The 27,485-nt window shown below is 39.6% G+C and overlaps 1 protein-coding gene across 1 annotated transcript in view; it reads right to left on the reverse strand.

The window, feature by feature from the left end:
• ADAMTSL3 (ADAMTS like 3) overlaps positions 1-27,485 on the reverse strand; it is a 312,808-nt gene that overhangs the window by 15,376 nt on the left and 269,947 nt on the right. The window contains exons 19-23 of the mRNA XM_075273425.1: positions 26,240-26,419; positions 25,276-25,429; positions 19,022-20,078; positions 15,046-15,173; positions 13,741-13,869 (exon numbers count right to left, since the gene is read on the reverse strand). Coding sequence (XP_075129526.1) covers positions 13,741-13,869; positions 15,046-15,173; positions 19,022-20,078; positions 25,276-25,429; positions 26,240-26,419 — 1,648 coding nt within the window. The remainder of the gene's footprint in view (positions 1-13,740; positions 13,870-15,045; positions 15,174-19,021; positions 20,079-25,275; positions 25,430-26,239; positions 26,420-27,485) is intronic.

Here is a 27,485-nt window from a genome sequence, read left to right on the forward strand (position 1 = left end):
TGCAGACCCCATTCAAGTCTATGGGGTCTGCGGGTTTCCGCAGGTAACTGCTTTATTTGGCAGATCAGGTTTCCATTTCAGGGGGTCCCCAAGCCGACCCCCTGAACGGAAGCCCGAATGCAGGTGTGAACTTTTCTATTATTCACTACAAGTTGGAACAGGAATTACCTTGGTCCTCAGTCCCGGAGGCATTGGATAGTGCACCTTGTTCGTGTGGAAAGGGTGAGCAATATTGGACTTTTTTTCTCTTCACTGAAGATGTGAACTTTGCCTAAAAAACTGGTATAGATGTCCATACTGCAAATCAATGTAAACTTTTCTAACAGAAGGTGGCGTGGCATGACCAGCTTAGATAGACTTCCTGACTGACAGCATGGACGACCTTCAATTAAACTGATTTTTTAGATCTTGGCCTTAAGAGTTTTGATATGAGCTGGCGGTTTCTAAGATATTTTTGACATAGAAAACAAAAGATCCTTTCTATGAATGCTATAAACCTTATCCAAGAGTAACTTGGAGTGGAAGCTCTGTTGATATTTATACCACATGTGTTGACTGAAAAGCATTTGGCTGTAAAAATGAAACACAAATCAGGCCTCAAATGTTGTAAATATATCCCAGCTTCTGCTTTGTGGATCCAATAGGCGATGACTTACAATAAGAACTGGACAAATGTTATTACCAAATGTAAAAGCAAAACAGCATATACACCATGGGGAATCAGAGGTTTCTGGCCGGGAGCATGAATTGTGAATAGCTGCTTTATTGTATTTGTACAATTATCCCCATATTTGTCAATTGTTAAAACTCCGATAGAGTGGCCTGAAAAGGGAAATTATTATTGGCAAGGTCGAACACAGATAGTACATGGCCTTCATTCAAGAACAGTTTACAGACTTCTCTCCAACAGCTCATCATAGAGCAGCTCCCTTATTCTGACAGACCCTTTTTAGTAGATTCCAATCTCCCAGTGATAGTGAATTGCATAATAATACAAATTGGCTACAACTGTAACAATATTATATATCTGCCCAGATAAAAGTGTTCTTTAGCTTTGTGGCCTGGCTCACAACCCACATTATAAAGTTACTGAGATCAGGAAGAAAATCGCCTGTACATTGGCCAGCTCCTTCGCTTTTTAGAGCATATTTGACCAGGAAGTGAAAACCTACCATTTCAGAGGTCAAAACAATAGGTAAATGGGGTGAAGAGTGTTTTATGAAGAGTGACAAAGCAAATGTGTAAGGGAATTGCTAGAAGACAAATTCCCCAGTAGCTGTTGGTGAACCCTGGAAGGAGGGTCTTTACGACAAGACAGTAAGCCATAAACTGAATCTTCCCCTGTTCCTGCCTACTTGCCTCACTGCCCTAGGTGACAGTGGCAACTGGGTGACAGTCCCTACTTAGAAAAAAGTGATGACACAGAATGTAGACAAGACAAACAACAACAAAAAGGAGGTCAGCTAGTCAAGGGACCGATAGCAGTCAAGCAGTGCAGTACAGAATCAAAATCCAAAAGAATAGTTAAAAGTAAAGGAATATGTACAGAGATAACAAAGAGTAAATTAGCCAGCACACACAAGACAATAGCAAGCCCAAGGTAAATGTGAGGAAACAATAAATATTTGATAGGAAGATAGGCTGTCAATCACACAGGTAAGGCTAAGATTAACTATAGAAGAGCCAAGGGAAACCAAGGTGAAAGAGATGGGTGTGGTGGAAAATCAATTACAGAGGTGAGAGAATAGGACAGTGTTCAGACAATACAAAAATAACGTAAAGCAAGGAATCATAACTGAATACACCTCCTGCACTGCAGCGTGTGAGCAGAGGGTGGTGCAGAGACCTGAACAGGCAAAGATGTTACAAAATGATTGGTAATTACATATTCTCATTCACACTGACTAAAAGGCTGAGTATAACGATTAAGATTAAAATGAGTAGAAAATAGGTTATAGTGGGAATAAGATATACAGACCACACTCAAATATGACAATCCAAATATATACCAATTCAAAATCTCCAAATATACTTTTATCTTCTATTCCATCAAACTATATAGCAACCCCACTAAGCTTTAAAGGGAACCTGTCACCATAAAAATGCAGTCTAGTCTGCAGGAACTATGTTATAGTGCAGGGGGGAGCTGAGCAGATTGGTATATAGGTTTGTGGGAATAGATTCAGTATAAATTTTCATGGTGACAAGTTCTCTTTAAAGGGGTTGTCCAGTTTTACGAAGTACACGTTATTGTATGTAAAATGACAATGAGCTGTGCACCTATGTGTATATCACATGACCATGGACTGATTTTTATCCACTGGAAGTATACAAAATACATGATCTAAAAAACTGCAAGGAATTAACAGAAAATATATTGGAAAATTACAATAACAATCATTTGCAGAAACTGGACAATCCCTTTAACTTCCATTGCCTATGTAGTTTAGAATTTCCAATTTGTATTATCTTTCCTTTATTCTTTTTAGTATTGTATTGAAGATTCCGCACAATTGCAACACTTTATGGACCTCATTATAGATGAATAATACACATATGGACGTGAAAGAAAGGATTTTATTAGAGTAAAGGAAAGTAAACCTATAAACCTGTAAAACTATTACAGAATAGGAATACTAAAGTTACAGGGTGGTATCTCTCAAAAGTACCCAGTATGAAATAAATCACATAAAAGAACCTCAGAACTATAACACACATTAACAGAAATCTGGCGGTATAAAATGCTATCCAATCTACCATTAGCATGTTATGGGCTTGGGATACTTTTCGTAAAGACTCACTGACTTGAGTTTGCAATCAGATGAAGGCCAGAGCTGACTGTGTCCATTATTTTCCTGATAGCATTGTGAGTACCCCTACAGACATGGCATGTAGCCCCAGGGGTATGTGACTGATATTAAATGGGACATCATCACAACATGCAATGGTAAGAACCAAAGGACATATTGTATTGTAGGAGCAGATTTGTCTGTTACCACTTTGAGCTATGCTATTGGACTGATGTCTGAGAATATTTTTTTTTAATATTGAGATATAACCTTTAACCTCTATTGACCTATGTTTATACTAGATGTGACTTACATATACTACTCATATCATACACTGTAATGCCACTTTGGAAAATTCATCTTAGGCATCTTCAAAATGTATATTAGATTTCTATACAATATGCCATGAATATACAATTCACATGAGACTGGCATCTGCCCTATAAAGAATAAGTAGGTAAAGGGAATCTATTGGTCTGAAATACCTCCCAAACCAGGAATACTACAGTATAGTGGTGTTTAATATGAGCAGAAGCAAACCAATGAAGCAAAGCAGAGATAATCAACTTTTTATGGTCTGCAAGTGCACTAATAGTCTGATTTTTCAGATTTGCCTACAGACTGCTTCAATGCACATCACAAGTGTCAGTATTTTGGTACACTGTCTCTCTAACGTATCCATAGAAAGCTGACAAAAGGTCTTTATAATAAGAGGATGGGTCAATGACATTGACCAGCAGATGCATATGAAGACTACTATAACACATTACTTTTCTTTCTTAATCTGAGAATTATTTAGCCACATAGCACTGCTGGATGGTCTTCAGGAAAGCTAATAAATCATCATATAGACTCATTTGGGCTACTAGGCCAAATTTACAGTATAGGCGGCAGTCTAATTCTCTCTTACCTGGCCATGCTTCATAGTTACATAGTAGTTGATGTTAGATGAAGAAATCAGTCCATCAAGTCCAACCTATAACCATACAATCCCTACAGTGTTGATCCAGGGGAAGGCAAAACCCCCCGATGAGGCTCATGCCAATTGCCCCATTTCAGGGGATAAAATTCTTTCCCGCCTCCAATCTGGCAATCAGTATAGAAACCCTGTATCAACGTGTCCTTAAAATCTTCGTGTCTTCCCCCACACTTTCACCTTCTTTCTGCTATCATCTTCCCAATTGCTTCCTGCTATTGCTTGCCCTCTTTATTTACTAGCTCTATTCTTTATTCTTTTTGCAGTTTTACGTCTTCCATACTAAAGTCTGTTATGAATATTTTCCTTTGACTCTAATGTAGATTTATTTGCCCTTGATCTTGAACTGCCGGCTCATTTGTACTGTTCGTATGTAACTTGTTTGCTTTTACCACATGTTCTTGGTGACTATTTTGTTTTCGTTCTGCCAAACGTCTGATATTTTTCTTCCATTCTATATTCTAAAAATTTTTTTAAAATTCTGAGAAACATATTAAGAAAAAAGTAAAGCTATATAACATATGGGATTAAGTAAAACTATACCAAGGCTAGGAACAGCATTGTATCTTTGCTGAGTTTAAATGGACTCAAAGTTACATGACTATTTTAGATTATGTAGTTAAAAATCTAAAAAATACTTCAACTATTTTTGGGTGACAGAATGATAAAGAAGCTTCTCACCTATAAATTCATGATGGCTAAACGTAGGTCAGCTTTTCCAATGTTTAGGTCATTTATCCAAGTTTCCTCTGAAACATGAATATATCTTAAGTACTTAGGGCACTTAGAAAATGATGGTTTACTTAACGTAGTTATCGGTTCTGTGTTTGTTTGACTTTCATGAGGAAGTATATATATATATATATTTTTTTTTTTCACATGCCAAGTTTGGTCAAGTGGGCATTTTGCCAAAAATAACACATAGGGTATATTTAAGATGCTGATATGCGACTTAATCTTTAAGATTTACGCTGAAGGAGGATAAATATAGTGAGAAAATGTTACATAAATGCGCTGTGTATTCCACAGGCATGTGTGAGATCCCTTCAAACAGGCAAAATCTAATTCACAAAGTCAGAAGACGATAATGAATCCTAAATGCTCCCTATGAAACGTTCCCATTTTTTCTAGGATTCTTGCATAAACAGAGGTGTTTCACGCTAATCTGACAAAGTGTCTTTTATGCAATGGCATCAAAAAAACCTACTTTAATGGAACAGACAATTTGATATCCTTGGTGAAAAAAGAAGCCTTGTTTGTGTCCAACACACTGAGTAAATTATTAAAGAGCGGTTTATCCTTGAAAAAATATTATTCCCTAATGTTCCTGTAATATTGCCAAGGTCACTGAGAGTTTAGCGTTAGAAATTCAAGCTAGGTACATTTTTCACACTAAATCTGGGTTACCAAAGTTATTTATAAAAAGCAACGCATGTTGGTGGATTGCTATGGGTTCAGGTAGGTGTGAGGATTTCTACTCATTGTCAGTGTTATGGATACTCAGAACTGTCTTGATGTCAAAATTAACATTTCTCTATATAAGAACTCGTAAAAGATCTTCATTAGGTTTTAAGAACCTTTTATTTTTCTTCATTTGTGTTTGGTAGATAAATAAACCAGAAAATACCATAAAAAGATCATTAAAACTGAAAACTAAAGAAACTCTAAAGGTTGGTTCTACTCTCGTAACCCACTTAGACGTTTGCCTATAAGTTTGGTGGTCAACCAACTTACATTCTTGGAGCCTCAAGAGTAGTCCTTAACTTTATTCAGGGGCTGGTATGGACGCTATGACTAGTCTAGGGGTTCATAGTCCCATACAGCTGTGATGTATTGCATTAGGCAGCATTATATTTTTTTTATGGGATTGGATGAGGCAGGTTAGTCTTCATTTTCCCACATGCTTCAGCTTTATATTATGTAGAAAGACTGACATTTGCTTTGGGCTCCTTTTAATCTGCATTATTCAGTGTGCACCACCTTGGTGCAAGGACCTCAGACAAAACCTTGGACACATGTCCAAGGATATCCCTAAGGAGGAACTGCCACTAACAAACGCTATGTAAAAAATACCTATACCATATAGTATACAAATTTTTATTGCATGCCAGTATGCTGCACTATTCCATAGAAACTCCAATGTATACCTGTTATGTATATTCTGTTGGCCTCTGTCAAGTGGTTGCCAATGAATCGGTTTAATGTATGCACTGGAAGCTTTCACACACAGAAGATAAATGTACCCTGGATAAGCATTGAGAAAGAAGTCTTAAATGTAACTTATGTGTGTTTCATACCAACAGTGTAACTACTAGAGATGAGCGAACAGTAAAATGTTCGAGATTCAATATTCGTTTCGAGTAGCCCCTCAATATTCGACTACTCGACTCTAATATCGAACCCCATTATAGTCTATGGGGGAAAAATGCTCATTTCAGGGGTAGGCAACGTTCGATCAAATTATACTTACCAAGTCCACAAGTGAGGGTCGGGCCAGATCCTCCGAGAAGTCTTCTCTGTGCAGCGTCCCCGCGGCGACTTCCAGCTCTGAATTCACTCTGCCAGGCATCGGGCCTGGGCAGAGCCGACTGTGCATGCCCGCACTACAATCGGACATGCGTAGTCGGCTCTGCCCAGGCCCAATGCCTGGCAGAGTAAATGAAGAGCCGGAAGACGCCGCAGGGACGCTGCAAGGAGAAGACTTCTAAAGGTAGGAGAAGAACCAGCGTTGATTGGCCAACTTTATAGCATGTCCGCACTACAAGCGGTACTACCGATGCCTGGCAGAGTGAATGAGGAGCCGGAAGACGCCGCAGGGAAGCTGCATGGAGAAGACTTCTAAAGGTAGGAGAAGAACTAGCGTTGATTGGCCGACTGTATAGCATTCGGCCAATCAATGCTGGTTCTGCATCGAACTTTTCCATTCGAATAGCGAGTGGTACTCGATCAAGTACGAGTATTTCGAATACCGTAGTATTCTATCGAATACCTACTCGATTGAGTACTACTCGCTCATTTCTAGTAACTACATACTACAATGTCACATACTCAAAGACAAACTTGAAGCAATTTTTTTTAGTAAAAAGCAGAGTATATCTGGATAGAACTCTTATGAGAGACAGTGAGAGTCCTGCTTATTCCGCCCATACACAGTCACAGACAGCTCTCTCTATATCAGTGTATACATAATAGGCTGTCAATCACTGTGTGCGGCTGCGGTAAGCAGGACTCTCAATGCCTCTCATAGAAGTCCTGCCAGGATTAGCTTTTTTTTATATTTATTTTTTACTAAAAAATCCTGCTTTAAATATTAAACCTATATCTCACGGAGTTCAGTTCTACTCCTGCTATCATATCCTACTGTCAGAGAGGATATCAAAAATCACCCAACAGCTTCACTTTAAGACGCTACTTGAAGTGAATATACACGTATTCACTTTTATGTTCTCATTCAGCAAGATGAAGCCTAAGAATTAGAGATGAGCGAACACTAAAATGTTCGAGGTTCGAAATTCGATTCGAACAGCCGCTCACTGTTCGAGTGTTCGAATGGGTTTCGAACCCCATTATAGTCTATGGGGAACATAAACTCGTTAAGGGGGAAATCCAAATTCGTGTCTGGAGGGTCACCAAGTCCACTATGACACCCCAGGAAATGATACCAACACCCTGGAATGACACTGGGACAGCAGGGGAAGCATGTCTGGGGGCATAAAAGTCACTTTATTTCATGGAAATCCCTGTCAGTTTGCGATTTTCGCAAGCTAACTTTTCCCCATAGAAATGCATTGGCCAGTGCTGATTGGCCAGAGTACGGAACTCGACCAATCAGCGCTGGCTCTGCTGGAGGAGGCGGAGTCTAAGATCGCTCCACACCAGTCTCCATTCAGGTCCGACCTTAGACTCCGCCTCCTCCGGCAGAGCCAGCGTTGATTGGCCGAAGGCTGGCCAATGCATTCCTATGCGAATGCAGAGACTTAGCAGTGCTGAGTCAGTTTTGCTCAACTACACATCTGATGCACACTCGGCACTGCTACATCAGATGTAGCAATCTGATGTAGCAGAGCCGAGGGTGCACTAGAACCCCTGTGCAAACTCAGTTCACGCTAATAGAATGCATTGGCCAGCGCTGATTGGCCAATGCATTCTATTAGCCCGATGAAGTAGAGCTGAATGTGTGTGCTAAGCACACACATTCAGCACTGCTTCATCACGCCAATACAATGCATTAGCCAGTGCTGATTGGCCAGAGTACGGAATTCGGCCAATCAGCGCTGGCTCTGCTGGAGGAGGCGGAGTCTAAGGTCGGACCTGAATGGAGACTGGTGTGGAGCGATCTTAGACTCCGCCTCCTCCAGCAGAGCCAGCGCTGATTGGTCGAGTTCCGTACTCTGGCCAATCAGCGCTGGCCAATGCATCCCTATGGGAAAAAGTTTATCTCACAAAAATCACAATTACACACCCGATAGAGCCCCAAAAAGTTATTTTTAATAACATTCCCCCCTAAATAAAGGTTATCCCTAGCTATCCCTGCCTGTACAGCTATCCCTGTCTCATAGTCACAAAGTTCACATTCTCATATGACCCGGATTTGAAATCCACTATTCGTCTAAAATGGAGGTCACCTGATTTCTGCAGCCAATGACTTTTTCCAATTTTTTTCAATGCTCCCGGTGTCGTAGTTCCTGTCCCACCTCCCCTGCGCTGTTATTGGTGCAAAAAAGGCGCCAGGGAAGGTGGGAGGGGAATCGAATTTTGGCGCACTTTACCACGCGGTGTTCGATTCGATTCGAACATGGCGAACACCCTGATATCCGATCGAACATGTGTTCGATAGAACACTGTTCGCTCATCTCTACTAAGAATGTTTATAAAGACGTTTCTGCATAAATAAGTCTCTCCAATTATCCACCTTTTTAAATAATTCTATGTCTGCTACATATGAGATCAACACTACAGGTCACATTTTTCTCAGATTAGTAGTCAACAGACTCATGTCTCATTGTGAATCCTGGTTTTAATAGAGCAGAAGTTTAGAAAAAAGTCAATTTCTTGGCCAAAAGTTCATCCTCATTTCATGTAGAACTCTCGCCGCGTGCCATGAATAAACATTAGAGAGATTCATTGATTTCCCTGTTTGCTGCCTTTCATCAATCTCAGAATAAAAGTAGTCAGAGTGACTACACTCCATGGCACTAGGAGAGTTAATAACATCCCTGTGATCATTTAGGCTACTCATAGACATTCTTATGCTGCGATCATTTTTGATAGCACATATTTTTCTCTAGAAAAAAAAAGTACTTTGAAGTTGGAATCTCGAGTTAACTGAAGTTAAAGTCTCTAAGGGAGTATATATTTTTATACTTGATGCATGAAGGATGGCAGAGCTCATGGTGGAAGAGAGATTAAAGAGATGCTGATAAAGTGTAAAGAGAGAAGACAGCAATACTGTACAACTAGGATTTAAAGGGGAGATATTCCCCTTCTCAGTAGGAATAGTCTAGCATTCTTTTTTTTTTTTTTTTTTTAAATGTAGATTGTGAGCCCCACATACATTTTTCCCTATCAGTATGTCTTTTTTGGAATATGGGATGGAAATCCATGCAAACACGGGGGGAACATACAAACTCCTTGCAGATGGTTTTTTTGCCCTTGGCAGGATTTGAACCGAGGACCCCAGCGCTGCAAGGCTGCAGTGTTAACCACTGAGCCACCGTGTGGCCCCTGGAATAGTCTAGCATTCTGTGAAGGTTCTGAAGACTATAAGGCTAAAAGCCATTTTATATACATGATTGTAATCTGCCCTACATAAATGAAGGTGAAATAGCTCCAACCTCGAAGGGTTCATAGTGACACAGTCACTGTGTAATACTCCAGGATACAGTCTAATAGTATATGAGAAACTTTCAAGATAGATCATTCTGGTGTCGAAAACTTTTGAATGCTTGTAGTAACTATTCTTCCTCAGCTATAGAAAGACAATAAGTAAATTCCTCTCTGTAAACTGTAATAAATAATGTGACCTCCAGTGTATTGCAGGGGATTCTTACCAAGGACATTCCTTGGACAAGAAATAGCAATGTACAACTTTACACTAACTACTAAGTGTTACAATCTGCAATGTTCCACACTTCTCTGTGCTCCAGCACCATGTTCCAACATCCTGAGATGCTTGGCAAATAGGTCTCACTGTTGGTGTAGCTGGCAAAACACTATATGAAACTGAAGCTTTTCTTAAAGTGAGTCTGTCACCAGAACCCAGCATATCAACCCAGCCTGCAGATAGATAGGGTAGTGCCCAATCCTTTCTGAACTCTGAAACCTGGTTCCATCTGGCCACACTATAGTAATGTCACCATGCCAGTGGCTTGCTGTTACTGCAGTCCCCGGCTTCTATCTGGTTGCAACCCTAAAGGTCCACTATCAAACCACATTAAATATGACACTAATATTATATTCCATATTAGAAAGAGAGGAAATGGACCCATCCACAGGGTGGCCAGGGGATTTGTAGAATAATTTGAAAAAAAAAAGCATACTCATCTATCCCCGGTTCTCCATTGCCCACTGCTGATGACTAAATCTGTTGGAAATCCAGGGAACAGGCATTGAGATAGTCAGGACCTATAAGTACCTGGGTGTGCTCCTCAATAATAAACTGGGCTGGGAAAATCACCTGGAGGTTCTGCACAGAAAGGGCCACAGCAGACACTACCTGCTCAGGAGGCTGAGGGTCTTTGGAGTCCAATAGAAATGGCAGGTTAGAAAGGCCAGCTCTGTTCTGGGGAGCCCCCTGTACCCAGTGCAGGTGATGGATGACAGAAGGATACTGTCCATGGTGAGCGCCATGCTGGAGAACAACTCCCATCGCATGTATGAGACTGTGCAGCACTGGGCAGTACTCAATGGCATAACTAGGAATTTCAGGACCCCAATCCCACATTCCTGCATGCTCTATTATGCCCCATTGTATAATATGGGGCATAATACTGTGTGCAGGAGCCACAATGGGGCATAATAGTATGTGTAGGGGCCACTATGGGGCATAATAGAGCGTGCAGACCCCAGAGTATAATAATCGGAGACCGAGGGAGGATACAAACATAAAAAACACTGTCACTTACCTATCCCCGACTCCGCTGCAGTCCTCGGTAGTGTCGGCCATCTTCAATGATGTCAGGGATGTCACACGACCCCGGACGTCACACAACCCGGGACGCGGGTCTAGGTCAAGTGTCGTCAGGGACGTCACACAACTAGGCCCGATGAATGTATGGAACGTGGTGAGCTAAGTAACACGGTTTTTATGTTCCCTTACCTCTCCCGGACCTCCCATCATTATACTTGGGGGGCTGAAAAGACCCCCCCGAGTATAACAATAGTGTTTGTGAGGCCTGTGGCGTCACTTACCAATCCCGGCCCCTGCCAGGATCGGTAAGTAAATAGGGCCCGTTACTCCAGCCGGAAACAGCCTGTTAAAAAAAAAACAAAATGCAGCAGTAGCGGCTGTCGCCGGGCCCCTAGTGTCCCAGGCCCTGTGGCAGCTGCTACCCCTGCTACCCCAGTAGTTACGCTACTGGCAGTACTGTGAGTGACCGACTGCTTCACCCCAAGTGTGAGAAGGAGCGTTATCGGAGATCCTTCCTCCCAACTGTGGTCAGACTATATAATCAACATTAGGCTAAGCGGAGATCACACCGCACAGAGAACTACATGATCCTGAAGTCTTTTAGTTGCTATGACTCCTAATGTCTTTTTCTTTCTGCTTTTCTGAGCTTGTATGTGTTCTTTCTTGTAATATATTACTGTATTATCCACGCTTCACATAACACACTGAATTTCCCCATGGTGGGACTATTAAAGGGTTATCTTATTAGGTCTTATCCCTCTGCTATGTTGCCAGAAGTCCTGCTCCTCATGTGACACCTTACACCAGTCAGTGGCCTCAGCAGTCGCATGAGAGGGACCAGTGACTTCACTCACATATCTTGCTGAGTCCTTACCAGCAATTGCTGAGGCCACTAATTGTTCTCAGATGTCACGTGAGGTGCAGGAATTCCAGCATTATGGCACTACCACAAGACTAAACAATCACCAGTGGTGGACAATGGGGCGCCAGGGACAGGTGACAACCACTTTTAACTCTATCCAAAGTTTTGAACCCCAAATGTATAGTTTTATTATAAATAATAAAATAAATTAACAATAGCATTCCAGTGTTGCAATGTGACTTGGGTTTAGATATCACCCACGCATTTAAATCCTCCCTATATAGAAGAGATTGATGAATTGCACTATAGCAATCCATCTGTTGTATAAAACTAGTTACATAATGCTGCACACATCTGGGAACCAAGTGTTTCTCTTCCACCTAATGACTTTGAGCAGCATATACAAGCTTAATGTAAATCCAGACTCTGAACAAGGCTCCTGTGTGTTGACGTGAATTTACATCTGAAAACATTAGGTATGTAAGCATATTTTTATGTAAAGTGCGCACGCAACAACTTCAGTTTGTGTGCAGAAATCTCCCCCTGTAAAATGCTGAAAGCTAACATCTGTTACTACAGAACTGCTAAGTGGAAGTAAAATCTTGAATTATAGATTAAAAAAATTAAAAAAAAATGTATTGGTAATATTGTGGTGATGTATGAACAGTATGCAGCAGGGTGTAGCAAGCAGCCCTGTCTTACTTAAAGGTTAAGTCTTTTATTTTCTACAGGTGACTTTATTACCAGCAGTAACCTGTTTGTATTATACATTTTCATCGGGCACCAAAGAAGAAATAAAAGAGGCGTATTCCTCCCGAGAACTAAAGGATGACCAATTGAAGTTCAACATGCTTCCTTCCTCACATACTTGCCAACTCCAGGACTACCCAAAAAGCAGACAAATCTCCTGGGCCAGTCATGTCTGAAAAACATTTGTGCCACACCACAAGAAAGTGGGATTGGTAATACCCAAAACATGCTGATGTCCAGAATATAACTGGCCAGGCCTCACCCAAAAGTTGGTGGTTGGCAGTATGCGCAATTTCCATGGACACGACAGCCCAAATGTTGGCAAGGATGCTCTGACATAACCACTGGAGGTGAGTGAGGAGGTACCTCCATCCTGCAAACATTGGCCCCCATCCTGCAAACAGTTGCGTTCAGCTGACTTTTATAACAGGACCTGAGGGCTTTGCAAAAAAAAAAAAAAAAAAGAACAGTCTAGTAAAAACCTAGTCAATTTCCTTCTTGATCCCTTTATCTATTGGTGGAATAAGGCTGAGAGAAGAAGCCAAAATATGAAACTAAAGCTGACCATACATATTAGATTTTAGTGGCAGATTTGACACTGTCTCCTGTCGTATATAAACCAACGAAAGTTTGTTTCGTACAGCCGGCCATCAACTATAGTGGCTCACAATCAAAACCTATTATGCTGAATTTTCAGACCCCTGTCTGCTGTGATCTCTTGAGCGTGGGCTAGACTGACAGACCTGTCAATGATTTTTGTATTGTGAGCATGTGTTTGTACCAGTAACCCCCCCCCCCCATAAAGTACTCGTCTTTTCCTGTTTTCAGCACTTCATTACCATTGAATGACTGTCATCAATTCACTTTCCAAGTGTCCAGAATAAATGAACACTAGTTGGAGGTTTCATGGTTGTTCATGTGTTGGGTACAGTTGACCGTATGACCAACCAAGCACAGTTCATATCAGACAAGTGATGGTAGTGTAAAATATAATGTTCTTTTTGGCCAGCTTTATATGCACTATTATCACCATGGAGGAAGAAGTGGATACATATAACTTTATTTGATATTTTATGTTCCCTTTTTGCTGTAATACAGGACAGAAAACAATATAGAAAGGTGGAACAATGTAGTTCTATTCTAGATAGATATAATATTTCAGTGTAAGAGACATCCCAATACAAATAGAGATGTATCACTATAGAGAATGGGCACATTAAGCTTTCTGCATTACCTTTCACAGGGCATTCCAGGGTTACATTCACTCCTTTTCTTGTTACCAGTAGGTCACCCACAATCGCCATAATGTTTTCACCATCCAAACTGGTGATATTCCTTCTGGATGGTTGGATCACAGGTGGTTCTTTAAGATAAAATGATAAATAGGTTAGAAGTGATTATATGACTTTCCTCATTATATATTCCAGTGTTTACATGACGGTCAGAGGTGTAATGGGCCCCCTAAATACTATGTGATATTTGTAGTGCTAAACCCCTCATATGTGGCAGAGGAACCCTCAGGGCCATGTGAACCTCCAGCTTTGATGGGTAGATGGGGTCAGAATCCCATACTTATTTCAGAAATAATACAAGATGGGTCATTACAAATGTAACTCATGTATAAACATTGAGCAAACTAGCATTAACACATTAATCTCAACACTAATTTTCCTTTAAACCTCAGTATAGAGGTTCACAGACAATACTTTCTCTGGCCACATGTATGAAGCTTTATTTCTGAGCTACATCTATATTTCTTGTGAGTTTCTGAAGCACATTTTCCTCTTGGAGTATTTGTTGGCAATCTATTATATTTTGGCCATGAAGATGACAGTGTAGCACCATACTTTGATGTGATATTTTCCAGAGGGGGTGTATTACTGATGGACTGGTATGATCGAGATATCAACATCAAAGGAGAATTCCATCCTGTATAATGATGGTCATATGTGAGATTACGATCCTATCTTTGTTTTTCAAAAGATATGCCTTTTATGTCATCATTATTATAATACCATAAAAGTAATCATCATCTTTCATTTGTTAGTGCCATTATCTTCCCCAGTTGAAAAGGCAACTTATTTTTAATTCAATGGGAATTTTTTGCGTTCTGTATCCCAGGCCACAGGTGGCAAAATATGTGCTTGAATTGTAAAGAGATTCTTCGTCTTAATAATACACTCACTCCTATGTGCCAATATGGAAATCTACGTCAATCAAGAGCCGATGTAGATTTCAGGTATAACAGTACAGTACTTTTACAGTTAATTCGTCATGCTTAGATGTGCCCTCCTTAGTCTCTGACCCATTCCACCCACTTTTCTAAAAAGAGGTGAGCAGGTTGGAAAATGGAGAAACAGTTTTGGTGCATTTTCTTGTGCACAAATGCACCATATTTGCACCAGAAAACTGGCTTAATTATTATAATAAATTCCACCCAATAATTTAGAAAATATGAATTTAGCCCATAATATAATAGGCAACCAGAAAATAATGTAAACTAGAGCAGAAAACTAGACATTCACATATCCCAAATTACCTGCATAATACAACTGTGAACGCTCCACATCAGAGTCTCGCGCATTTACAGCTGCACATTCATACGTGCCTATGTCTTCTCTGCCAGGACTGTTTATGTGCAGCTTTCCACTGTTTTCTAGGAAAATCCTAAGAATAAACATATGCATGTGAGTTTAGAGTCTTAACTCCCCAGACACTTACAAAGCTGTTTGTGGAACACCTATATGATGACAGCTATTCCTTCTAGCTTTTCACTACCTATACATAGCTAGTAACTGGCATGTGTTTTCAATTGGCAGGGAGTACTAAGCTGTTGACAGACTCCTCTGGTGGCATGTTATCTCTTATGGGAAGAAAGGATTGGGAATGATAGTATCTAGAGATGAGCGAACACTGTTCGGATCAGCCGATCCGAACAGCACGCACCCATAGAAATGAATGGAAGCACCTGTGACGCCGGCCGGCCGCCGGCAAAGTCAGCGTCACAGGTGCTTCCATTCATTTTTATGGGAGCGTGCTGTTCGGATCGGCTGATCCGAACAGTGTTCGCTCATTCTTCTATCCATGACATTTGCCGTTGAGGGAGAATCTGAATACCACCATACCCATCAGATAGTCCTCCAGTCCTGAGGAATGTGTCAACTTTGGATGCCACCCATATACTGTATGTTTGCACAATACATTAAAAAAAATGTATCTGCCTCTAAATTGTACTGTGAATCGATGCATATTTGATGCAGCTGATAAGGTAGATGATGTTATTCATTGACTGGTGACCCTCATTGGTGAGGGTGTTTACCACTCAGAAATAGACCTTTAGAGCCACTGTATATACAGGTATCTTTGTATACATATACAGTGTAGAGGGAACAGATGTCACTCTGCTTGTAGAAGTGCTGGGTAAAGGTGCACCCTACTACAGATCTGTATACAGATTCAGTTGCTGAAGGAACCAGGGTTTGTAGTCATCTAAATAGTTGTCCATGCCACAGCAACCACTTTCAAGGACCAAAGGTGAGGTTTAAGACAAATGATCCAAAATGTCCCTGTGACTGCCATTGCAGGGCACATGTCTAGGCTCCTGCTGTTCAGAACCTCACACAGTCGTATCTTGAATGTAACCCTTCATATTACGAGAACTTTACCAACTAAATTTTTTTCCAAAAACAAATTAGGAGTACCAGGACACCGGACACCGAAACATGAGTGCACGGGTTGGAATTATTGTCCTTTATATTCTCCAGGTTCTGGAATTGCTGGTACTAAATCTTGTTGTCTGGAGGCCGAGAAGGGAAACCAGTCTGTCAGTTTAATGCCCCTACCTCTTTGTATATGAGGTGTAATATATCCCCACAGAGCACTGTATGTCTGGGTTCAATACACTGCCAAAACCCAACAAATCCTAATCTCTTAATTCTGTGATTGAACAGAGCGCGTACAGAACACAGCCGTCAATCATCACACAGGGACTTTCAGAGGGATTCTGTCCTGGCAGAAAATACATATTGTGTGTCATTTTAAAGCTACCATGTTGCTCAGTAAGAGAGAAATTAAGAAAATCTCCAGTGTGTCACTAAGACAGAAATGTATATATAATGCCAGCGCTCAAAGCCTCAACAAGACCAGCCTAATTTTTAAGATCCGTTTATGAAAATATTTGTTATAGAGTTTTTGGTATTCTGCATTTAATCACATGGCTCAAGGGATGTATAACAGGGAATTCTTCCAAGCTAAAGTAGGCTGAAAAGGAGGATGAATATAATAAAAAGAAATATGCAAAAAGTACATCAGGAATCCTTCAGGGGCTTAGTACATTGGCCTAATGCTTATGACTAATTGCTGCCAAGCCTAACGATCGGCTTCGATTTCTAGCTTATTTTTCTATTCTTCTCTTGCCCACATCTCGATTCTGTTTTCAAAGCAACACTTACTAAGCTCATATGTAAGAATCCACTATTGTATTTTATGACCAGTAAAGAAAACCAAGATGTAGGCAAGAAAAAAAACAGGAACACATGCCAGGAATCAAAACCTTTGCCTGGTAATCTGGAGTCCCTAACATAACTAAGGACATACTATACATGATGTTGTAAATATTATAGTCTATGGGGTCCGTGCGTTTTGACAGCACAGCGCTTGCAATTGCGCTTGCATTCTGTTCCGGGGGTCTCCATGCGGACTCCTTCTGGACAGAATACAAATGCTAATGTGAACCAACCCTTGAATGGTAACTTCACTAGTCTGATGTGTTTATTATTAACTTTACAAACATCCATTTTATGCAACTGTTATATCCAATACCTTCTTTTTCCGTATAACCATTTCTTACATCCATATGTCAAAGGTCTGTTTCTTTTATCATTTAGATTAGCAATGATTGTATATCTGTAGCCACCTATGTTTATTTTAATGGCTCCGGGACTCAAAAACATAGAGCAATGGCTATATAACACCATATGTCTAATAGTACTTTCTATCCACAAGATATATGCATAGTGATGTATTTATACTGGATGAGAGACTGCGTGGAATGCAGATGCTTGTTGATTTATATGGTAACAGGTCAATGACTAAAAATCTTTCCTTCCTACTTCACCTCCAGGACATGCTGTAATTCCACCAGATCCAGACACGTCAATACAACTGTTAAAAGTATTGTTCTCAGTGTGAACATATGTGAAAAAGAAGTGATCAGAGAGAACAAGCTTGGAAACACTACATGGCTAGTGCTCTTCCTGCAGCTTTAAGACACGGGCTCCTAACACCTGCTATAAGCCATGTGTGACCTGCTGATTACAAATCTGACTCACACAAGAGACATTTTTTCAGGCTTGCAACTAGATTTGTCTATGGAGGACGCTCAGTAAAGTGTGGTCCCCCATTCTGTAACAATTCTAAGCCACAAAAGCTAAAAAGGAACAAATTGCTCTCCTAGCCCGGAGGACAGGACTGAATTAGCTAAACTGTTCCAGCCACCTGCAGAACACTCTTGGTTACAGGGATATTTTGTGAAAGGAAGGTTCTTTTCACATTTTTTTTTAAGTATAAGGGCCCCTTCACACGGAGGATACTGTGGCTGATTTGGAACGTGTAAACGTTCGGAATCAGCAGCGTTTAAAGCAGGTCCCATTGCTTTCTATGGGAGCCGGCATACGTGCGCTCCCCATAGAAATGAATGGGCTGCTTTTTCCCATTAATTTCTATGAGATGGGAATCTTGCAACACTTCCCATGTAGTTGTATCAAAACAATCCCTCAAAGCCCCCATGCACTCTTCTGATCAAATCCTCACTGTATGAGTTACAGCTGATTCTCTAAGTATGAGTGGCTTGTATATCAGTCGCAGATACACCAGGTTGTGATCTAATCTACCTAGTGGCGGCAGAGCTGATGAGCTATATGCCTCTCTCACATTGGCAAAGAGCAAGTCCAGTGTTTTGTTGTATCTTGTGTGGCAGGTTACATACTATGTGAAGCTGGGTAGAGTGGTTGGTAAAGAGACATGGTTGAAATCTCCAGATACAAGGAGGAGGGTATGGGGGTGTAATGATGGCACCTCACAGACAGAATCAGCTTTTGCAGAGGGGGGACATATGCAGCTATACGATAGCATGTGATAGAGATTATTAAAGTATTATCTCTCTCATATCTTGCATAGACTTACTGGGGGCAATCATCACAACTAGCATACATATAACCCAGTGATGATCTTTTATTAACTTTTTTCTTGGATAAATGGAAAAGCAGCAAATAAGTTTTGTAACTGACATGATATTATTACTGCAGACTTAATTTTGTTTTAGTTTGTTTTATTACATTCCCAAAATATTGTTTTAAAATTGTTTTTGCATCTTAGATTTCATGACCCATAACTTTTTGGGTCCACACAAGTATTTAGTTTTCAGTACAGCTCTACCAGTAACTTAATATCAGTAAAATATACTATATTCCATTCCGATACAATATGGCAGTATAACATTTATCAGGTTCACTTACCTGTCTGAAAATTTCAAAAGTTCTCCATTCTTCCTCCAACTAAATTTACTTCTAGTTTCATCATCAAAAACGTCACATTGAATAATAACCAGTTGGGTTTTGTTTGTGATGAAGCCATTACTTCCAATAATCAGATGCAGCGTCTTGTTAGAAGACAACATATAGCCATTCTTCTGGTTGCGAGTGATTATTAGCCTCCTTCTACTATTCTTCTCTATTGCTTTATTACTAAAACGTATTTTATTATCTGGTTCTTTTGCAACCAATTTATGGTTTGATATACTTTCTTCATTGGGCCCTTTCCATATCTCCAATGGGGACTGAGGTTTAGACAATTCATTCACCACATGTGATATAATCTGGCTTGCAAAATCGTCACTGATTTCACCAGCCTCAATAAGTTCACTCATGTTCCTAACCAGAGCCTCAAATTGGACAGTGTCCATACTGTAAGCCCCTTGCAGAACAGCCGCCTCCAGCCTCCGATCTTTAAATTCTTGAGAACCATATACCTCTGCAGAATTGGTCACCAGAGTTTCAAGATTTCTTAAGACCATGGCATCCTGGGCCTGGTTGCCTTCATGATACAAGTTATTGTTTTTATTCCACGACTTCCACATTTTACTCATTTTGTGCCACTTTTCACCCAAATTGTTTGCTTCATTGGGATCCTTTTCAAAGCTTGGTGCCTCAAGGAGTCTATTATCAGTACCAATTAGCTTAAGAACAAACGTTTCATAAGCTGTTTGTGCAATGCATTTATAGACACCAATGTCTTGGACTTCCAGGTTGTGAATCTTCAATGATCCTGATTTTGTAATGCCAAGCTTTTTGGAATATCTTAAAGGTTGTCCATCCTTTTCCCATTTAATAAGGGACTTTTGGAAGCGGCGTACGGGGCACTTTATCACTACAGATGTCTTGGGAAGTAAATAGGCTCTGCTGCCAATGGTAAAATTAATGCGTTTTTCTTGTCTGGTCTGAATGTAGACTCTATGGATGCCGAGAATTTCTGGAGGTCCAGAGACATTTTCTTGTTTAGACAAATGCTTGTTTTCTTTTAAATATGGGAAAGCAAAATAAAACAAAAAAAAATATTTTTAGAGAAAAATATATCCAAAATCATGTAATGCAAATTTAGAAAATCATGTATTTGACAATAATACCTGTGGAGTGCCGTATTCTAAAACAATGTCCTTAATCTGTAATCTACATGCTATATCAATATAGGATTATAAAAGGTTTTCCCAAAAAACATGACTGCCTATCATTAACCCTTACTGTATTGCCACAGCCCCATCAGTCTTTGATGAGGACAGTCAATGACTTGGCCCAATACTGCCGATCACTGGGAATCACAATGGTTGAACCATACCATGCATTGATGGCCTATACATAAGTATGAGATGTCTATATATTTTCCCAGAAAACATTTTTAACTCTAATTTAATACATTTCAGCATTTCCAATGAACTAAAACTGCAATGCAACTGTACAGTATCTGATCCCATTTTGTATTGGATGATCCTAGTGATATGCCTAAACTTTCTCACAAACAACACTTAACCTCTTGTTCCTTATCCGACTGCTGGTACTCCCAGTGATCATGACAGCATAGGGCCCACATGTGAATGCAACAGTACTACTCATGTCTGGAATATGCAAATCTGTCTTCCATGATATAAATAGGAAGACCGTGCCTCAGTCATGCAGCCCACTAGGGGGCGATCCCTTTAACATCATGCCCGACCTTCCCAGAGGCCTTTGCTGCAATGATATCCCCTTTACTCATGTCTGGACACTTCTCCATTCATGTCTATGTGACTACCACTCCATACGTATAAGGGATTCAGGGACACAAATTCACATGTTGAGGATCCAAGTAGTCACACCCCTAGTAATCTAGAACTTATCCCCTATACTGTGGATAGAGGCAAAGTGTTGTTGATGTAAAACCCCTTTAAGACATAGTGTAGCACTACACTATAAAATTCATATTATAAGAGATAGAGGGGTTGCACTATAAGGCTGAGATGATTTATGGTACTTAGCTTAACACTTATCTTGGATTTAATGATGATATTGTAAAATTTGTAGCAGAAATCTAATCTAATGTAAGAACCATCCTATTTACAACATGATATGATATTACCGGGCCAAGCACAACACATTTTCCCTGGTATCACAGAGGTGGGTTAAGTCACTGTACAGATGCCAGGTTTCTGCCACACAAGGGCTGCCATGAAGTCTTTGTGTTTAGATTTCTCACTTTTTGCAAGCTAGCAGACAATGTAAACCTCTGGGACCAAAATATTTTGGTGCACAGCTTGCCTTTTTGCCATTGGCGTATTTTAGAACGACATGTTCTTCCAGTCTGACATATTTCTCTGATCAAAATGAGGAATTTTTATGGCTGTAAAAAAAAGTGCCAGTATAAAGCGCATAGACATGTTTTAACTATAGTCCAAAGCCATGTTGAAAAGTAACACAATGTGTTACTCAAAGAGCTGCTTTGGCATAATCTTAATCTAGCAAGGCCTACTAAATGTGTTAATTTCCCTTCCATGTAAATTGAGTCAACACTGCCAATGTTTTTGAAAATCACTCTCCGCCATTTACTGCACATATCAAAGTGAGCGCCGGCCATTCAGCTTTCTGCAATTAATTACATTAACTAAGATACATTTAGGTTTTTTTTTTAACCTCTGGCCAAGAACATTCCTGGAACTCCATTGGGTTTTTAAATGTGCTACAATCTCAGCCGGTTGGCATTTTAATCTGAAATAAAGCCCAAGCAAAGAAAGTCTGTTATTACGCAGGAGCCGTTCGAGCTATTTTTTCTGACTATAAATTCATATGAAGGCATAATAATCAGTCTCGGGCCAAGCCCAGGATTTAGGCAGAGTTAATTTGTCAACTTTTCACATCAAAAGCAAAAACTTGTGACACTTTCATTTGCACATTCTTTTCATACTCAAATCATTAAATCCACATTTCATTGCACCTGTAGCTTGTTTTAGCGTTTTCAAAGACCCCCGGGCCACCATGTGCCATATTTATAGCTCTTTGCAGTGCTAAGCCATTAGACACCTTATAAAATATTCAACTGTATCTGCCATATGGCGTCTGCTTAGATACCGCACCATAGATGTGAGCATATATGTAAAGGGAAATATGTATTTTGTAATAGTTTTCTATATAATGATCTGGATTCTGGAATGATCCGTGATTGTTCTTCATTGTGCCTTTGTAAACAACCCCAAAGAACAAGTGTACAGTCATCCTAATATAGAGTTTATGAATCTGGTGTTATGGTGCTTAAACAGACAATTCATGTATATTAAGTCTATAATATGTTGAGTATTTTCTCTTGATCTATCAATGTAGCCTACAGGGTAGGTAGCCTGATCTAGAAGTTTGCGGTCTTTGAAAGCAGAACACCTGTTGTGTAAAAGCCGTGCACAAATCAATACTTCCAAAAATGTAAAAAATTAAACCTTATGATAGAAAATGTGAAGTGTTTCATTGTCCACATGCCTGCTACATTTCATTGTCAATGATAAAACCAATACTATGATTGATAGAAGAATAACTGTTTCCATGGATGGGGAAATTTCATGTGCTCAGTTACTTGAAAGTGCTGGTGAGCAAGAAAAACTGGGGAATCCCTGATTTATATCATCACCGCTTATGATAATAACAGCAATTGAGAAAATAGTATCGTAGAGAATGGTCATATATATCAGGAGGCGATACTCTTTTCCTGCTTATGAGTTAATTTCAAGCAGGACAGATGGAACTGAGCCACACTGTATATTAAAAGGGAAAGGTCTATCACAAATAGGAACAAGTGATATGACTCTTAGTATTGATAGCCTGTAAGGACAAATTCAGGCAACCACCGGGTAATACAGGCCAGCTCCTGAATACTCATAATATGGACCCAATGTCAAGATAAAATTTACAGTATCATATGCCCCTTTTCGTCTACATACCAGGCAGATTTGCAGCCATGGGCTTGTATACATGAACCAACTCAACTAACAGGCCATAGAGATTGTGGTGAAACAATTTGCAGTCTTGTCACTATGTGCACCCTTAAAAGTAGTCTTTCTCTCAGCTACTTAATTTAAAGAGGAGCTTTCACCACCTCCAGGTCCAGCTCTTTACATCATTTTGTAGCTGCTGTGACACTGATTCTGCCTGATATGCTATCCAATCTCTGTACTGTATCCAATCTCTGTATTCTAGTTTTTAGCATCTGTTACTACGTGCTACGCCACTGATTCTGGCTCAGCTGAAATATTTTTTCTAGTCCCTATCATTCCCAAACATAGTTAGTTTTGATGCCTGGTGTGTTATTTAGACTTTGTAATGTCAGAAGGGTAGTGTCAGGCAGGAGGACTTGTCTGCACCGTCCTGATACCCCCCTTCTGACATTACAAAGTCTAAATAACACACCAGGCATCAAAACTAACTATGCTTGGGAATGATAGGGACTAGAAAAAATATTTCAGCTGAGCCAGAATCAGTGGCGTAGCACGTAGTAACAGACACTAAAAACTAGAATTGATGGAGGTGGTGAAAGGTCCTATTTGAGGAGCCTAAACCAAGACGTTCAGTTGGCCAAGATTTCCTTAAATATCCTGAGGTATACATTAGTCTCTAAAAGTATGTGATCTTTTCCTACAGAAAGAAACATATCTGATTTTTTTTTCTTTTTAGGAATGCTAATTTTCATTGAAGAGTATTGAAAAGAATTTAACTTCGCTCTCTTCCAGAAGAAAAAAAAAACCTCTCAGTAATGTGACTCTTCTACGGATCAGATATTGACTTACTGAAGAGCTACCTCTAATAGCTGGCACTAGAGTTAGACATTTTTATTCCTTCTGTAGAACTAATGTGAATTTTTGTCTACTAAGTTATGGTAAAGCGGCATTGTTAGTAATTATGTTTGTTCAGTTATACCAACTTTATATACTATGTGAATAAATTGCATATTTATAATAAAGGGATTTTTCCGAATCCACCACCCTGTGCTGTGCTGTACATGTACCTGTTCCAAGCCAAAATAGATGTAGTAGATGCAGCTTTCCCAGTTTTTGCACTTGTTGCAATATCTGCAACAAAACATCTTTTCAGCAACATATGGCCTCAGCTTTAATGTCCACATATGATTAAATAATGTAAAGGAAGGGATGGGGAAGGGACGAAAAAAGAGTTTTAGACACAGGTGTATGTCATAGAAACACATAAGACTGAAAAACCAGAAGTTCACACAAGGGGCGCTGTTATATCACGGTATAAACAAGTCATTGTCACCTATAAATAGGTCATTTTGTGCCTCATTACCGCTGGCTGGCAGACTGAAATGCCAACTAACAGAGACTACAGCACATTTAAAACCCAGTGGAATTCCAGGAATGTTCTTGGCATGAAGCTAAAAATAAAAAGAGCAGCTTTATAGTTTTTGTAATTAATAAATTGTTGAATGGCAAGTGACAACATTAAAAAAAACCTATATTTAACCACAAACGAATAAACCATTAATTAAATTACAGAAAAAATGTTGTTAGAACCAAACAAAGCCAACCAGTGCGCAAAACGATGAATTAATAGTTCACATAATGACTTTATATTCTCAGTAAATATTAAAGAATGGTTAGAACGGATATATAAGCCACACACATTTCACTACTTACATACAGTATGTAAGTAAACTATTAATGTTTGGCCGTGTGCTTTCCGCACAGTGTCTGCAGGAACAAGTGGACAGAATAGTACTTCATCATCTACTTTCCCCTGCCCCCAATACATGCAGCTTAGTTGAAATGAAGAGAATGCGGAGGAGGTGGGGGGTAACTAATGCACAGGTGCCTCTGGTGGTGGTTAATCTAACTTAAAAAGAAAAGTAACAGGTATGTTAAAATCCAACTGCCTGATCCTTTTTATCCCAAGATCTGGGGAGAGTTAGAAGGCTACCATAAACTGTAGCTGGTCAGCTAGTCCCACTGAAATTGTCAGGTTTATGAAATGTGTACGGCAAACCTAGATATGGTAATGTAGTATCATATAATATATATATAATTATCTATAGTGAGTCAAGTCTTCATAACCTCATGTATGTTCTCTACATTCATATTAATGGGTATGAAGAAATTACTAAAAGTCCTTATTTACTACATTCTCCTATTCGTATAAACAGACAATAAGTCACATTTAAGAGTTATAAGAATGAACATTACTATACTTACTGTGACATGTACCTATACGACACGTTCTTACAAGAACTGGCGCAGGAAGTCCACGGCATAGTGACCCATTAACAATGACTACTTGTCCTTTCGCTGTTATCTTCTGACAAAGAAGTGTCCTTCTCTGGACTCCAACACCACATTTTGAAGAGCACTACATCCACAAAAATAGAGCCAGAACTCTAACATCCATACTGGAAATAAATATCATGTATGTTGCCTATGAACACTTTATACTGTATATACTGTACATGAATATAATCTACATAAAAAGTACCTCGCATTATTTATCTTGTTCCAATGCTGGGATACAGTCTGTATTATAATATACCATACAATATTTTAATATATTATATAATAATTCTACATTTTTTTAAATAGATCAAACTGTTCTTCCCTTACATTATATAAATATGCTTTTGTCACCTGCCTAAGATACAGTATAATATCTATCTATCTATCTATATATATATATATATATATATATATATATATATATATATAAATAACCAAAATTACGCAGCAAAATGTAGTCTACTGTATCAGCCATCTTGGAGCAATGATAGTGCACAAGCACTGGGGCCATATTTGCCAAATTTGGCTACAGATACCTACACGTTCTCCAACTCTCTTTTTATAATCGCCGCCCACTTCCAGCACTGTAGCTCAGATGATATATTATAGTTGATATATTCAGGCTCTGAATGTGTCAGAGCTGTCTGTAGGCAAATCAGGCTCCTCCACTAGTGCACTTGCAGGTTGATTTGCAGATAAATAGGAAGATGATTACCTCTATTTTGTTACATTTGCTTGTGACCACAAAGGTATGTTTCTGCCCCTATTAAAGGCCCATACACAGCAATGTTATTGGCTTGTGAAGGCATTTTGGACCCAACAGACTCCATATAATACATTAGAGAAATATGCTGTTTATTGAGGCACTATTGATACACATATCACTGACCTTAGACCATTCTCCTGTTGTTAGCTGCAGGGGACAATCGACTTTCCCACAAGGTTTCTGACTCGCAGGCTTTTGCATCTGGCAGAGCTCTTCTGAAAGCTTCATAAAGCTCCCATCTGCCAACAACTGTTTGCAACTCACTTTGCGGTTTTGGACACCTCCTCCACACGTCCGAGAACACTGAGAACACAAGCACAGCATTGTTCAGGCCATCAGTATCACTTCAGTCACAGGGTATTGCATGGGACATGTCAACTGCCCAACACAGAGCAAAAGGATCTTTACACTCAGCAGTGTCACCTTTTAAGAATTGTGCGATATGCAGCCAGATTCATCAGATCCATCAAACCTGTTATCTAATAGCCTTGTGTCGCCATGTGCTGGATGATTGCTGGCTCAGGGTCAGCGTAGATTAAGAATATTGTGTTAACATTCACAGTTAGTAACTTGAAAGAAAATATATAAAAATGAGTTTCTGTCTGTCCATTCTTTATGTGCAACCAAACAACTGGACCGGTCTTCACCAAATTTGGCACACAGGTACCTCCAGTGTCCGGGAAGGTTTTAGACTGGGTCTCAGCTCTCTAAGATGTAATGTTCCTGAGATACGGCATTCTCAAAAAATGACTTGCATTAGCCAGTTGAAGCCTGCAAGTCTGTCACTCACATTCCAATTGAATAAGGAAAAATATATCTTTGTACCGTATTAGCCAGTGGATATGAAATATAAAGATTGAGAGTCTTCAGTAGTTGATACCTTTTTAATGGCTATCAAAAATGATGATAGACGGCAAGCTTTTGAGACTACTAGGTCTCTTAATCAGGCATAGTATGACACAATTTCTGAAGGCATAAATATTTATACACTAAAAAAGGAACACAAATAAACAAGTTAAAAAAACAAATTATCAGTTCAAAGGATCGCACTCTGAGTTTTATGATCCCTTTGATTGGTGATGTGATGCTTAGTTCTTATAGAAGGACATAAACCAGGGAAGGGCAGGTCTGCAGCCTTCTTTGAGCCCTATTATGGATAATATTTGTTTTCCCATTTACTAAGTATTAGCAATAGTGATGAAGTAAAATAAAGCAATAATCCTTCATATGGCATAAGTTTGGGATAGGTCATCAATATCAATATTGGGGGGCTCTGACACCACACACTCCCTCAGTTTAAAGGGGTTAGAAAACATGGCTGATTTCTGTTTCTCAGGAAGTGACAGCTTTTCCTTTGGTCACATGGTCA

This window comes from Leptodactylus fuscus, chromosome 5, assembly GCF_031893055.1.
Source record: "Leptodactylus fuscus isolate aLepFus1 chromosome 5, aLepFus1.hap2, whole genome shotgun sequence".
In the NCBI taxonomy this organism is placed as follows: domain Eukaryota; kingdom Metazoa; phylum Chordata; class Amphibia; order Anura; family Leptodactylidae; genus Leptodactylus; species Leptodactylus fuscus.